The following is a 15,641-nucleotide window of genomic DNA, read 5'->3' as shown; positions in this document are numbered from 1 at the left end:
TCAGGCTCCTCATCTCTAGAGAGAGGAAGTGACTCTATCTGTCCTACCTTGTTAGGTGGCTGGAAGGATCAAATAGAATAATACATTCTGACTGGACTTAGGAAATGCTGATGAACTACAGATCCTGAGGGCCTACCTCTGACAACACACAAACATATTAGAAGTGGAGGTGAACTTTAAAAACATTTAAAAAATAAAAAGGCTCTCATGCCATCACTGATTTTCTACAAAAATAAACAATATTATAATTAAGACTTTTCATATACACTTCCCACGAGGAAGCAAATGATTCTGATAGTGAAATGTGGTCAGGTCTGGATTTGAATCATGGGATGCAAAATTTTGGATTATTACTCAATTTCCTTGATTCTCAATTTTCTCCTATCTTAAAAGGTGGGATATTTTGAGAATTAAATATGTAATACCTGAATCCACCCAGTACTCACTAATGTTTATGATAATAATAAGGAAAGAGAGTGTTACTACTCTGTCTATTAGTATCAGTCTCAACAACACATCACCAACATAATCTAATGCTTTATCTACACTCTAGCGAATCTGTGTCACCTTGGCCATCTTACGGACTCAAGACTTCATGGATGGCACATTGTGGAGATGACTCCTAATGGAGCTTTAAATTCCTTTGCTAACATCAATGGAAAGCAGAGAATTCTTGGAAATTGGTAAGATATCTGGTTAAAGGGCCAAAAGAACACAGTCAGAGCACAGGCTCTACCCAACCAGCTGTGAAAGCCGGGGAATGAGGCACGGGGTGGTGCAGAGTGGTGATAATGGTCATTTATTTTCCCTGATCTGCAAAACCAGTTACTCTTTGTGCTGCCTCCCTGAAGGGTTATTTTGAAGATGCCTTGGTAACTGAATGTGAAAATGCTTTGTAAACAAATGATAAATAGCAGCAATAATAAAACTACAGCCATTTTCTATCAAACTGCCAGGAGAAATGATGATCTTGAAAAGCTGGATAATTGCCTGTACATTATTCACCACCTAATGTTTACTGGTCAAAATACCCATGCACAAAATATCTTTCCCACTCCAATAAAGGAAAAGCACAAGTGAAATCTAGGTGCACATAACTGATTTTCATTTCTCTCTTTCCAAATGTATACAAATTAGGTTTTAAATTTTTATAACGATGGTTGTCACCACGCACACACACACACACACACACACACACACACACAAAAGAAAGCGAGAAAACACTTAAATTTCTTCTCCAAAGTTAAAGTCTGAAAAATATCAAAATCAGTCATTTCCTTAATTGAAAGTCTACACTCAAGCAAATAACAGGACATTCTCTTTCTCAGTTTAGTATGTCATATACATTTATAAATGCCCGTCCTATTTATTTGTACCCTTCCCAGATGCATCCAAAAAGTCAGTAAATACTTATCACTATTTGTAGTAAGTAAATTGTAAATACTAGTAGTAAATACTTACTACTATTTTGTAGTAAGTAAATTGTAAAGAGGTAGGTCATAGTAATGCTTAAAGTAGTTTAAGAATTATTTGGAATAATATAACTGAATTTTCATTTTGTGAAATTAAACAGAAAATAATAATAAATACAAAAGATAATAAAACATATTATGATATACAGTATGGTGTTTATTTTTCTAGTTTACTTTTAAGTTTGACCAAAATAGAAAAAAAAAATACTTTTTCCACTATTAAAAATGTTTTCTATAGAGTCTAATATACATGTTTATCACAAATTCCAAAAGCAAGTGCGCACTAAAACTAGATTATATAATGTTACATAGAAATTCGTTGCTATTTTAATATACAGGATTTTATCCTTCTGCAAGTCTCTGAAAGAAAGATGTTTATCAGAAAACTCACTAATTATGTAGTAGCAAAATCTCACTAATTCTATAGAGCACACTGAACTTAACCCAGATGTGTTATCAATACATCCAACATGATGCAGGCTCATGTAGAGAAAACAAAACAAAACAAAAAACCCTCTGCAGTTGTAAATTTGTATTGTTGTGACATTCCAATGACTTTTACTTTATTATAGAAAAATAATTTTGAAAATCTGCTACACAGACGAGGACCAAATATGTCCAAGGGAAATGATAAAAACTCATTCTAAATCTGACCATGTTAACCTGACAAACAGAAAAGTCTGACCTGGCTAAGGAGCATAAATAATAATTTTATTATTTTAAAGAGACTTTTAAGTACTAGTTCCATTAATATTCATTCTAACTTCAAATTTTTCCCCCTATGATTTACTTTTCCTGTCACCTGTTCCTACCACATCTAAATTTAATGCTTAAGAGAGTCCAACATTCCCCTATCCTAAAATTAAACTTTTTCCTATTCTAATGTTCCAAATTATATTCAGACACTTTCTTTGGTAAAGGAATTACATTTATGGAATCCCTTCCTAAAGCACTCTGATATTCACACTATATGATTCTAGTTTTGTGTCATTCTGACTTGTAATATCCTGCAACATTATTCAATAGAGTGTATTCTGTCACATTGACATTCCGCTTTCGTTAACGAATTCTTTTGCAAGGAGCAGAAAAACAGCCAAGTGTAAGAAGCCTTTTGTTTCTAGCATCCATTAAATGAAAGCTCATTTTCCTCAGTGAAACAGGGCCAAGGTGATTCAGGTGGGAGAGTTTCTCCTGTCTCAAGGTTGTGGTTTGATTAATTCCTTTGTCATAGCTACTGTTACCACAATATTTAGAGAGAAGTTTTGAGATGATGCTCTTGAAGAAAAGTTTGTTTTGAATGCTAGAATATGAGAGGCAGCTCTGTTGGTGAAATATGAGTAGGTCTGTGATTCAAAAAGATGCTGTGTGGCCTTGATAAACCACTTTGTCACTCTGGATGCTAGTCTTTCCTTGACCACCTTTGTCAAATAAGAGATTTAAATTGAATTAGCCAGAAGATTTTTGCCCTGTCTGTTCTTCTATTACTCTAGTGGGTCATCGTTTACCCATCAATCCTGGTTTTATTACTATTTTTTACATTAAAATCTCCTAAGAGGCTAACTGGCAATTAAAATCCTCCTGCCACAACATTACATCAAGAGAGGATTCCAGAAATGGCAATGGTAAGTAGAAAAAAAAATAGATTATCTTATCGTAAACATGGCTAAATTTGGTGTAAGTCATTTTGGAAACTGTAGAACAAATCAGAAAAGTTTTTCTTCCTAAAATTTACAACTGCTGATGTGGGTAATTAAATGTCTTCTTTTTATTTCTTTTTCCCAAATGACAGATTGGTTGTAAACAAATTACACATCACCACTAACCTGCCCATTGATTTGCTGCTCCGGTCAGTGTAATAGCATTTTTTCCTGAAAAATAATGGATACAGCTGAAGAGAGTCACGTGAAAAAAGAGAAACCAGAGAGTGACTACATTCAATCACATTGAGTATTTTAACACTCCAACTTCCGCCCGCCTATGAAATACATGAAATAAGCCAATATAATAGAGTCAGAACTCTGAATATGCCTTGTTTTAATTTCAGAATCTAAGTTAATAACCAAAGAATTCTGATACATCAATACATCACTTTTGAATATTTTATTTTTAAGTCCATATTTTGACTCTGTCTTCTGCTACACAATGCATAGTAACTGGATCATTGGCTTACATGTTATATGAAGTCTTTCATCCATCCATCCATCCATCCATCCATCCATTTATATTTCTATCCATCTAAACATATATGTAATGAATGCTTATTATTTTGCAAGGTGTGTTAAAGTATAACCATTAAAAATTTAGACAAAAAAAGAGGGTATCTACCCTCAAAGAGCTTCCTTTATAGTTGCAAAGACAAGTGATAGCTATAATAAAGTGTGATAAGGCAGGAAAACAGAGAGGGCTATGCGTGTACATTGGAACGGATCTCAATTAGTATTTGTAGATGAAGGAGAAAGGAATCAGGCAAACCTTCTTAGAGCATGTGTTTTCTGTGTTGAATCTTGATACATGTGTAAGAGTCATCCTCTGAATAAAATACTTAGGACATGGTATTCTTGACACAATTATAGGAGCAACACCAACTATTGCAAGATTCAGGAAACTGCAACTACTTCAGTAATCTCTGAAGTATAAACTGCAAGTTGAGCATAGTGGTAAAAGGGATGATGAACAGGCACAGATAACAAGGGGTCCTACCACTGATTCTAAGGTTTTGGATGAATTACAAAGGGAAAACATGGAGTATTTTGTTTTAAGTAGGTGTATACCATATCTGATTTTAAACAAACTAAAAATTCTGGTGACAGGGGTTAATTCAACTCTTAAAAGATTCTTACCACATCCTCATTTTGGAGTGCAGGAATCTCATAGTCTGGGCCTTCTAAAATGACTCTTTATCCCCACCCACCAAAACCCATTTCAGAGGATCAGTAAATTCCTCCCTGTGTGGTATCTAGAAAGCAGGGTTGAGTCAGGACAATCAATATGTGGTCCTAACTGTGTTATTAACTGCTTAGAAAAGTTGAAAACCTTCTATACTACTGCATTTCATTGCAAACACTGGTTATATTGCTAGAACAGAATTTTTTTCAGTTGTCCCTGCCATACCTCAATACTAAATTCAAATGTGGAATTTCAAGGTTTGCTACATCCATCTTAAACTCATTTAATTATCTCCCCATTTCATTTTTTCAAATATACAGAAATTTGCGTGCATACATAATTCGATCCCCATTGGAATATAAACCCATCTTCTTTCTGAACTTCCTGTACACAGATTGGCTTGCATTATTTAGACATCATTATATAACTGATCACTGACTATCTTCTACAGGAGATTGGGCTTCTTGAAGATAGTAGTTTTATTTCATTTCACTTTGTATTCCTGGTGTATACTTGGTACATCATTTGATAAACAGTAAGCGCTCAGATGGCTGATAAGTGTTTAATTCACAGTTGAATTTATTTCCTTCAAGGCCTGAGACCACTTTGCATTTAATAAACATTTGCTAAATGAGGTATTATATGTATATTTTAAAAGCTAAAAATGTAGAAATTAGTTTAAAATAATTTTCAGCACAAAAAAATCTAGGACTGTTATTTAGAGGAGATAAAAATTATAATTATTGACCATAGTATGGTGAGGTATATTAGAAAAGCAAGGGAGGGACGTTTGGATTAAACACGATTCTACATTTATCGTTATTGCTCTAGTTTGAAATTTTTCATAAACATTTTTTTGAAATGTTTTGGGAACAATAAGGAAAAATGAAGGAATGAAGTTATAAAAAGTGAATATACATATTTTTTAGACCATTAATATTATGAAAGCAAATAAAAATTAAGAGACTCACTTTTCCCAAATAAATAACACTCTAATCCCCAGTCAAATTTAGGGTAAACTATGTGGGACAATTATTGCTGTTGTGTCCTCTTACTTGAGGATTGGATATTGCTTATCTGTTTGGCTATATTAAAGGATGGGATTTCCTTCTGTCTTTACAATCTGTTGGAGAATTGCCTGTGATGCACATCACATTCTGATTTAATGCTTATTCATTAATACAAGTGTTTTCCTTCTCGTCTACCTTTGTAAAGTTTTCTGGGTTGGTGACGTTTTGTTTTTCTCCCAACAATACACAAGTGTATTTTTAATCCTTGAAATCCATAATAACTTGCAATTTTCCTTAATTCTTCCTCACAAATGAACCTGCAGGACCATATCATTTTCTACCCATAATCCTCCACCTTGTTTATTTATCCTCCACCTTTATTAATTACATATTATTCATAGATAGAGCTTTCTTTATTTTTCCCTGAATTTTTCATTTGAAAGATTCTACTATTTTATGCCTTGCATCAGGACAGCATCGCTCTACCTATCTACCTACCCACCTATTTACAACTGCCACTCAAAACTATAAGTAAATTGTTATGTGAACTACTGTTTCCAACCAGTGTTTCACACAGCCACGGGGCTGAGGGAGATGGGCAGTCACATGGGTGGAACCCTACGTCCCCTGCTCCTTGTCAAACAGAACTATTTCACTCTTTAATTGTTGTGAATGTTTATTTATATTTGGGAGAGAGAGAGGTACAGTGTGGAGCGAAGAAGCGTCAGAGAGAGAGAGAAAGAGAGAGAGAATCCGAAGCAGGCTCCAGGCTCCCAACTGTCAGCACAGAGCCCTATGCAGGGATTGAACTTGGAAACTGTGAGATCATGACCTGAGCTGAAGTCAAACACTTGACTGAGCCCCCCAGGCACCCCAGAACTATTTCACTCTTAATTATTTCATATATTGGGCTGTCTGAATGTTCCTATGTTATTTTATTTTTGAGTGAAGAATCCTTTGCATATAAAAGTGATCTGTTTAATCTCAATTATGATAAAAATATTATTCTTAATGTTTTAAAAACATCTCCCTCCCTCAAATCTACTGTGTTTAAAATATTTGTGGGAGAAGCTTAAGAATCCCATCAGGGAACTCAAACACAGAGCTAGGAGATGGCTGAGTTGGCTTACAATATGTTTGACTCTTTTCATATGAAAGTTAAGAATGAATAAGCATCATCTTTGAACCACAAGAAAAATAATGAAAGCAGGACATGATATTTCTGGAATGTGGAAAACACAGACTAAGTCCTTGCTGATAGGACAAAAATAAGAAAATTTGAACTATTTTTATCCTCTGAATTTTTCTTGGGTAGTTTTGAAACATCAAGTCCTTGCTGATAGGACAAAAATAAGAAAATTTGAACTATTTTTATCCTCTGAATTTTTCTTGGGTAGTTTTGAAACATCAAGGCCATATTTACTTTGGAATAGTAATCAGAAAAAGAAATAGCTAGAAAATTTAGGTATATAAAATTCTACACATATATTTAAGCAGAGAATTTAGATAAAATGCTCAAATTTCATGTTCATACAAAAAGCAGAAAACTTTTGCAGACCGGATTATAACTCTAATAATTTATTCTGAATAAATTTGCAATTTTTCTTTGTGAAATATAACATGTAGGTTTCAACACTGAATAAATATGCAGGACAGCCAAACATGGGTAAATTTTTTTATGCATAAATTTTTTAAAAACCCTTGCCCTAAAAAGAGATATGGGTTTTTCCTGTTTAAGTTCTTTGTTATTCTTGCATATTTTGATTTTAAGTCAGTATATATGTTCTTAAATGTGGTTACAGTTGACAAGTGGAAACTGAATCAGCCGTTATAAAAACACTTTGCCATTTAGCTTATGCTTGTGTAGCATTCTCTTTCTACGAGGTGACGGCTATGCCAATTTTCATGTGCACCATAAAAATAAATGAGAAGTTATTAAGGAGTTAATGTTACATCCATTATTTAAGCTGCTCTGGAAAGCGTTCCAAGAAAACTCTGTGTTCCAGGATTTGTCAAACTGTTTTCCCAAGAACACCATGATATGAAGATAAAAAAATCCCATCATCAAATGGAAAGGGTGCTTTGTATAACTAACTTTTAAAAATGGTAAGATTTATTAAAATATTAAAATTGCCAAGACAATATTTCTTTACCATCTGCATCAGAATCATGTGGGATGCTTGTTAACAATGTATATACCTGCTCTTCCAGAATTAATATTCCATGACGTCTGGGGGTAGAGTTCCTGGAGACTTGATTTTTACTGTTTCCCAGGTGATTATAACGTACTTTAAAGGCAGAATGAGAATCTACAATAAATAAACTTACTGTTTAACTCAAAAGTTCAGAAATAAATTTGCTTACAGGATAGTTTTTTCTTAAGAACCTGTGAAACTAGTATTCCTTTGATACATTTTGGAAATGTTGCATATTTTCTAATATTTATGTTATTAAATCATGAGAGTACCAATGGTATTTTCCAAAAGTTTTAGTATATAGCCATTGTAAACATTATTTTATTTTATTTTATTATTTTTTTAATGTTTATTTATTGAGAGACGGAGAGTGCAAGTGGGGGAGGGGCAGAGAGAGAAGGAAAAACGAAGCCCAAGCAGGCTCCTTGTTGCCAGCACAGAGCCCGAAGTGGGCTTCAGTCTCTCAAACCATGAGATCATGACCTCAGCCGAAATCAAAAGTGGGACACTTAACCCACTGAACCACCCAGGCACCCCATGTGAACATTATTTTTAAAAACATGTTATAAAGAAGAAATTTCAGCCACAACATCAAAAAGAAGAAATAGTAAGGGCCTACATTTCAAGGGTTTTCATATTTCTTTCTTTGGATCTATCAGAACTCTTCTTTCAAATGCAGTCTTACCAGGAAATTAAAAAAAATGAATATCACTTAAAAAAAGAAAACAATATCTATCTGAACAGAATATTTTCTCCAAAAGTCACCCTGGGTCAGGACACCATGGCACACAGCCTGGAGACCTTAGCTCTACGTCATACCAACCGAGGACACCCACAATCCGACAAGGTAACCGTTATTTTAATGAACTTCTAAGAAAAAGAAAACAAAGGAATTAAATTCTACGGACTGAGCCAGCCAGACACCCCACTTGGTGAGATGTTTACACACAATGTTTACTGATTCTGAACTGAACCCGAGTGCTGAAACCCACAGAAACGGGACACTTTGTGATAGACTTCAAAGGTTTCCTCCTTTTAGATCTAAGAGGAAATTGATTTGTACATGAATTTAATTACAACTCTTTTTTGAAACAATGGTGAGATCACAGGACTAGGGAAGAATTAAGGCACCTGATTAGCTAAGATGAATTTGGAAACTTTTTAGCAATTTCATCATGATATCAGACACTAGGTCATTGTCTTGAGTGTTGTACTTTGTGCGTGTGTGTGCGCGAGCGTGTTTATTTTTGAGAGGCAGAGCATGAGTGGAGGAGCGGCAGAGAGAGGAGGACAGAGGATCCAAAACAGGCTCTGCTCTGACAGCAGCAAGCCCGATGTGGGGCTCGAACTCATGAAATGTGAGATCGTGCCGTGAGCCGAAGTCAGACACTCAACAGGCTGAGCCACCCAGGATCCCCTGAGTGTCCTACTTCTTTTGCATCTTGTGTTTATATCATGCAGTCAAGTTAGAATTTGTTAAAAATCGGTAATTTTGCAATTATATAAACAAATAAAATAAATGGTACCCACAATCCCCCATTAGGAGCAGTCATTTTTAGCATATTATAGTTTCTTCCTATTTTATGTCTATGCATTTTACATTGTTGAAATTACACTAAGTAATTACATATATTAATATATATATATAATTTAAATTTTATTATTTACTATTTCTTTATAGTCATTAAGAAATTGTATACCCATTCATTTTATAAATGAATTATATTCCAGTCCAAGAGTATACTGAAATCCTCTACTGAAATATACTGAAATCCTCTACTGTTGAACATAGAAGATATTTCCATTTTTCACAATTGTTAAGTGATGCTTCAAGGAATGTCTTCACACATTTTTCAATTATCTTCTTAAGATAAGAAGTGGAAGGTGTAAAAAGTTTTATATGAGTTTTAAAGCTCATAGAAAATATTTTCAAGGGGCGCCTGGGTGGCTCAGTCGGTTAAGCGTCCGACTTCGGCTCAGGTCACGATCTCGCGGTCCGTGAGTTCGAGCCCCGCGTCGGCTCTGGGCTGATGGCTCAGAGCCTGGAGCCTGCTTCCGATTCTGTGTCTCCCTCTCTCTCTGCCCCTCCCCCGTTCGTGCTCTGTCTCTCTCTGTCTCAAAAATAAATAAAAAATGTTAAAATTAAAAAAAAAAGAAAACATTTTCAAGTTGAGTTTCAGAATAGTTTATGAAATTTGACTTCCATCATAAATAAACAAAGGTGATCAATTAACATATCTGTGCAATGTTTGAACAGAACTATTTGTAAAATCCTTCTTTAATTTCATAGGTTAAAATTTATTACATTGTTTTAATTCTGCATGATTATATGTCGTGTGAATATGTTCAAACCAAATAAGAAGAAATAAAATAGGGCAAATAGCAAATATTCTCCCATTATCACCTTTAATACATCCCAGGCAAGTATTTCAAGATTTTTTAGAAGATGACACAGTGTCAAAGGGTTAAAATTCCTCAGAAGTTAAGAAATGTAGAATACTACAAGTATATACTTGTCAAGCTATACTCTCAAAATTAGTTCAATAAACTGACTTGAATTGAAAGCAGTCCCTTGTAGACCTCAAACTATCTAATCATAACACAAGTAACATCTCATAGACCCTTATTTGCTTCTAGGAACCAAGATTCATAGAAATGTACAGACTTCAGGTTCTCTTAGGTATATCTTATCATTTATATACATGCTGAAGAATTAGAAAGACTTTTCTTTATCGTCTTATGATTTTTATTGTTAATATTACTATTTCTTGCCAGGGCACCTGGGTGGCTCAGTCGGTTGAGCGTCCGTCAGCTCAGGCCATGATCTCACAGTCCATGAGTTTGAGCCCTGCGTCAGGCTCTGTGATGACAGCTCAGAACCTGGAGCCTACTTTGGATTCTGTGTCTCCCTCTCTCTCTGGCCTTCCCCTGCTGATGCTCTGTCTCTCTCTGTCTCAAAAATAAATAAAAACATTAAAAAAATATTAACTATTCCTTGCCAAGCTTTTTGAGGTATTATTTGCTTATTTCTTAAATATCATATTAAAGAGAACTATTAAACTCTTAGCCAAGTTTGAATATGAGCCAATCTAGGTATCCAATTCTAACAGTGGCAGTAAGATTCTTCAGTAGTTGCCAATGCTTAATTTCTGTTTTGTGGACAATGACTGTGTTTGCATCTTTCAAAGCCTGAGGTGTTTCAAATGACTAAAAAGATAGGATCACAGGGGTGCCTGGGTGGCCTAGTCTGTTAAGCATCCAACTTCAGTCATGATCTCACCACTTGTGGGTTTCAGCCCTGCATCAGGCACTGTGCTCCAGATTCTGTGTCTCCCTCTCTCTCTGCCCCTCCCCTGCTCACACTCTGTGTCTTACTCTCTCAGAAATAAACATTAAAAAGAAACTTTAAAAAGATGGAATCACTATCTCATATTTTATCTTGAATAACACAGAAGCTTGTCATAAGACTTGAGGAGGTCAGCACTCTTACCAGAACTGGCGTCTTCCATGCTACCAGGTCTGACACATTTCTCTGTATTTTTGCATTGTGCTCTTACTGTTCATTTATATTCATTATTTAGAGGCTCTTTTACTGATATCTGGTTACTCTTTCTAAACCCTCTTATCAGTGATGAAGCACATTGAGTTCCAAATAAGCATAAATGTTTGTATCTTTGCACACAGTAGGAACACTGTTGAATTTTACTTTGAGAAATTATGAAGGAAGTGGTTCATTCTACATATAACAGATTTCCTTATACACAATATAAGGAAACTCATGTCTATTCAATCTTTGTTTGCCTATAGGAAGAATGGAAAAGTCATTGAATGGAGTAGTCTTCTCATCTCCCTTTGTACTCTGGTACTGAGGACAGAGCTGAAAAGCCACCTGGTTGAATTGCAACTGAAGAATGATTCTTGGTAACTGTTACACCACAAAAAAACACTGCATTTGTTTACAAATGGATGCTACATCCTTATGCTTCCTGCCTTCCACAAAAACAGTAAGAGTTTTATCAACCCATATGAAATAGGAAATGAGATTAATCTTGGGATCAACTTTTTCCCTCCCTCTAGGTAAGTCCACCGAGAAATGATACGAAGCATCCAAGGGACCATAAAGTTTACCACATTTGGCAAGCATCTTAAAAGAAAAAAACAGTGCCCAACCTACTATAAAATTTGGGAGAAAAAGCATTTCCTCTATAGAAAGAGTTACATGTACTGCTCTAAAGTTTTGCAGAAAACAGACTCATCTTAATATGTACTGAGATAGAATGAAGTAAAATTCGGAAGTACCTGAAGGGCATCCTGATATTCAGCCTCTCTGCATACTTGCACAGCGTGTCCCATGGAATATGAATTTTAATAAACATGATATCAGGGTTTGCAACAGCTGGCTGCAAAGGATAGAAAGACAGGCACCATTATTTAGAATCAGAGCTGATGATACCATGCCACAATTTGATTTGAAAGGAAGAAACACCGTCACCTTGTCTCCACATAAACCGTTGTCACTGATTTAAAGGGGATTCATATGAATAACAATTCTCAATACAGCAACACCTTCATAAAAATGTAATAATGCCATTGCATGCATACAAGAAATGGTCACCTATATGAGTTAGTGCATTTTCTTATATTGACTGTTATCAAGATCCAGAATACCCAATCAGAAAAATCTTGAGCCAGTCAGGGATACGAAGGTAGTCTTATTGCAAACTTTATCATGATCCTACTCAGAGGGAATAAAAACCACTGACAGTTGCCACCAGTCATTCATTAATTCATTCACTTATTCTTCTGGCATATTTTATTGAGTCGCTAAATCCTGGGAAAAATGGAATATAAATCATGCAAGTCCATGACCTTAGAGAGCTGTCAAATTTGCACACTTACTTTAACCTTTTAATCCATAGAAATTTGGGTGCCTTTGATTCAGACAAAAGTTTTTTTTTTTAATATTTTTTAAATGTTTATTTATTTATTTTGAGAGACACAGAGAGAGAGAGAGAGAAAAGGGCAGGGAGAGAGGAGAGAGTGAGAGAATCCCAAGAAGGTTCCACATTGTCAGTGCAGAGTCTGACACGGGGCTTGAACTCATGAACTGTGAGATTATGACTTGAGCTGAAATAAAGAGTCAGATGCTCAACCGACAGAGCCACCCAGGTGCCTCCAGACAAATTTTTTTAATGTTTATTTATTTTTGAGAGAGAGAGAGAGAGAGCATGAGTGGGCAAGAGGTAGGGAGAGAGGGAAACAGAATCTGAAGTAGGTTCCAGGATCTGAGCTAAGACCTGAGCAGAAACCAAGAGTCCAAGGCTTAACTGACTGAGCCCCAAGAGCCCCTGGTTAATGTTGTTTATTTAAATTTCATCTAGATGGGGCACCTGAGTGGCTCAGTCAGTTAAGCATCAGACTTGGGCTCAGATTACGGTTCCTGAGTTCAAGCCCCAGGTTGGGCTCTGTGCTGACAGCTCAGAGCCTGGAGCCTGCTTTGGATTCTGTGTCTCCCTCTCTGCCCCTCTCCCACTCACTCTTTGTCTCTCAAAAATAAATAAACGTTAAAAATTTTTTTAAATAAATGAAAGTAAATAAATTTTATCTAGATGGAACTTCTCAAGAAACATAATCTTAAAATCTCAAAAGCATAGAAGAAATTTATCAGTTTAATTTAAAATCATATATATTTTATAATTAAACTAATGCTTCATATCCATACATTCATGAAGCCCTATGTTTTAGATGTGGCTAATTTCACAAGTTTTCCCAAACAATATTTCAAATGAGTATTGCCAGTATTAATACAAATAATAATACAAAAAGTATTATTAGAGAGCCATGGGATAATCATCAGACTAATACTCATATGTAGGGCATCATTGCCATTGGGCAGACACTTTTACACACTAGCATTTGCCGAAGTTTATTATTCTATGGAGTACTATAAAAAAAGAGGCAGGGTATTTCATGGCCACAAAAATTTTGAGTTTCTCCCTGGAGGACTTTTGACAAACTTTAATATGCATATACTTGCTAAAAATATCCAAGATGGTGAAAAGTAAACTAAATTTCCAAAATTTTGGAACATGGATTATTTTTTCCCTGTTAGCTTATTGAAGTATTTCTATTTTGCTTGCAAATCATCAAGGGAAAAATAGTAAAAGATGCTTGCCCTTAAGTACAGTTTCCAAAGGCTTTTCTTACTTCAAATATGTTTGTTTTAAATATTAGGTAAAGAATGATGGGAATAAAATGGACAATGACAGAAGGAAACATAGTATGTGTCAAATATCAACAGGCCTTTGAATTCAGACCAAGGTCATACACATTAGCTCTGCTTGAGAAAATAATGTGTAGAATTTTTTTAAATGAGTATTAATTTGGGGCACCTGGGTGGGTCAGTCAGTTAAGCCTGTGTGTTAGGCTCAGGTCATGATCTCACGGTTCTTGAGTTTGAACCCCGCATCAGATGGTGTGCTAACAGCCTGGAGTCTGGAGCCTTCTTCAGATTTTGTGTCTCCCTCTCTCTCCGCCCCTCCCCTGTTTGTGCTGTGTCTCTCTCTCAAAAATAATAAACATAACATTTTTTTAAAGTGAGCATTAATTTATTCAAACAACTATTTGTTTAAAATATGTATTTTTTTTTACCCAGCTAGAAAGAGAAAGGAGAACAATTATGATGTTATCTCTAGGTTCTTTTTAGTGACTATTCCAGACTTGGTTGAAAGGTTTCTGTGCAGAAGTGATAGAATCAAGAAAATCTAAGACAGAAAAAGCATAGGCATTTAAATGACTCTTTCATTGAGGCAAGTGAAGAAAGAATTTCATGTTTTATTATAGTTTTTCCTGCTTAAGCCATACAAAAGTTCTTATATTCAAAAGATTCTTCTTTTAAAATTATGGTGTTGGCCACTGGTGTTATATCAACTTGCCTTTCACTTACCAAGCACAATTTAAATTTCTTCAATCCTAATTGCCTACTTAGAAGAAATTATATGGTATGGTAGACAGAACATAGTGTTTGGAATCACAAAGACTTAAGTACAAATTCCATCTTTACCATTTACTTTACTCTGTGAGCTTGAGAAAATTACCTAACCTCTATGATTCTATTTTCTCTCCTGACAAAGGGAGACGATGATCTTAACTCACAGAGCTGGTGTGAGTGTTATGAAAGACCAGACATAGAAAGTACCCAAGTATAACAGGTTATCTGTTAATTTCCTGTCGAGGTCAGGCTTCTTATATCAGACCCTAACCAAACTAATGGATAATTTCAAAACTTCACTAGAATCTTTGTCCAGCACTCTCTTTTTCTTTTTTCTTATAAAACACTATCAGATTCATTTTTACCCTTTGGTTTTGTAAGCCTTCAACAACAGGACTTTCAATTATACAAGTACAAAGCCAGTAACCTGTAATTTGGGGAAAACTCTAAAGCAGAGTGACTTGGATCAAGTTACTGAAGAATTACATATTTTTCAGATAATATCAACTGGGTATAAATTGTAATAAAACTGTATTTCTGTAGACTATAATCTCTTTGGAAGACATCTCTTCCTTTATATATATTTAAATTGTCCTACACCTGTATGTTACTGCTTTTTCCTTGGGAGAAGTGGGTTGTTTTTCAGCATTTTCCTCAGAATCTGGAAGTGAGGCCTCCATGAAAATGAATGCGTCAGAAAAAAACCAATCTATACAAGACTGACACATTCTACGTGTTTAAGAATGGTTTAAGACTGAATAAAGAAGCCTGTGAGAAATGCACTGCTATTTGATCATTGCATTCCCTCTGGTGTTTCCTTGTGAGTTTGAAAGCAGGGGTCTCTATTGTTGAACAGACAGCTCCTGGGACCAAAAAAAAAAAAAAAAAGTTTTTCAGGAGCTAGTGCTTATTCTGGTACAAATGGAGATCTCATTCTCCCTCAGAGCATCATGGTCCCTGAAGCCTAGGTATGTTGGTTGCCAGAATAGAGTCACAGCATGAAGAACGTGTGAATGACATATGTGTTGGGAGAGGTCTTAGAAGGTTTAACCTCCACAGCAGGAGAGCTTGGGTTTCATACTACCAG

At 35.3% G+C, this 15,641-nt stretch overlaps 1 protein-coding gene across 2 annotated transcripts in view; it reads right to left on the bottom strand.

Annotated features, from left to right (window-relative positions):
* The window catches only part of ANO3 (anoctamin 3), a 296,517-nt gene that overhangs the window by 107,806 nt on the left and 173,070 nt on the right, over positions 1–15,641 (bottom strand). For both annotated transcript variants that reach the window (XM_043580834.1, XM_043580833.1), the window contains exons 6-7: positions 11,863–11,963; positions 3,296–3,340 (exon numbers count right to left, since the gene is read on the bottom strand). In XM_043580834.1, the coding sequence (XP_043436769.1) occupies positions 3,296–3,340; positions 11,863–11,963 (146 nt within the window). The remainder of the gene's footprint in view (positions 1–3,295; positions 3,341–11,862; positions 11,964–15,641) is intronic.

This window comes from Prionailurus bengalensis, chromosome D1 (genome assembly GCF_016509475.1).
Source record: "Prionailurus bengalensis isolate Pbe53 chromosome D1, Fcat_Pben_1.1_paternal_pri, whole genome shotgun sequence".
NCBI lineage: Eukaryota > Metazoa > Chordata > Mammalia > Carnivora > Felidae > Prionailurus > Prionailurus bengalensis.
The sequence above is the reverse complement of the archived record's forward strand: the minus strand, read 5'-3'. Positions and strand labels throughout refer to the sequence as shown.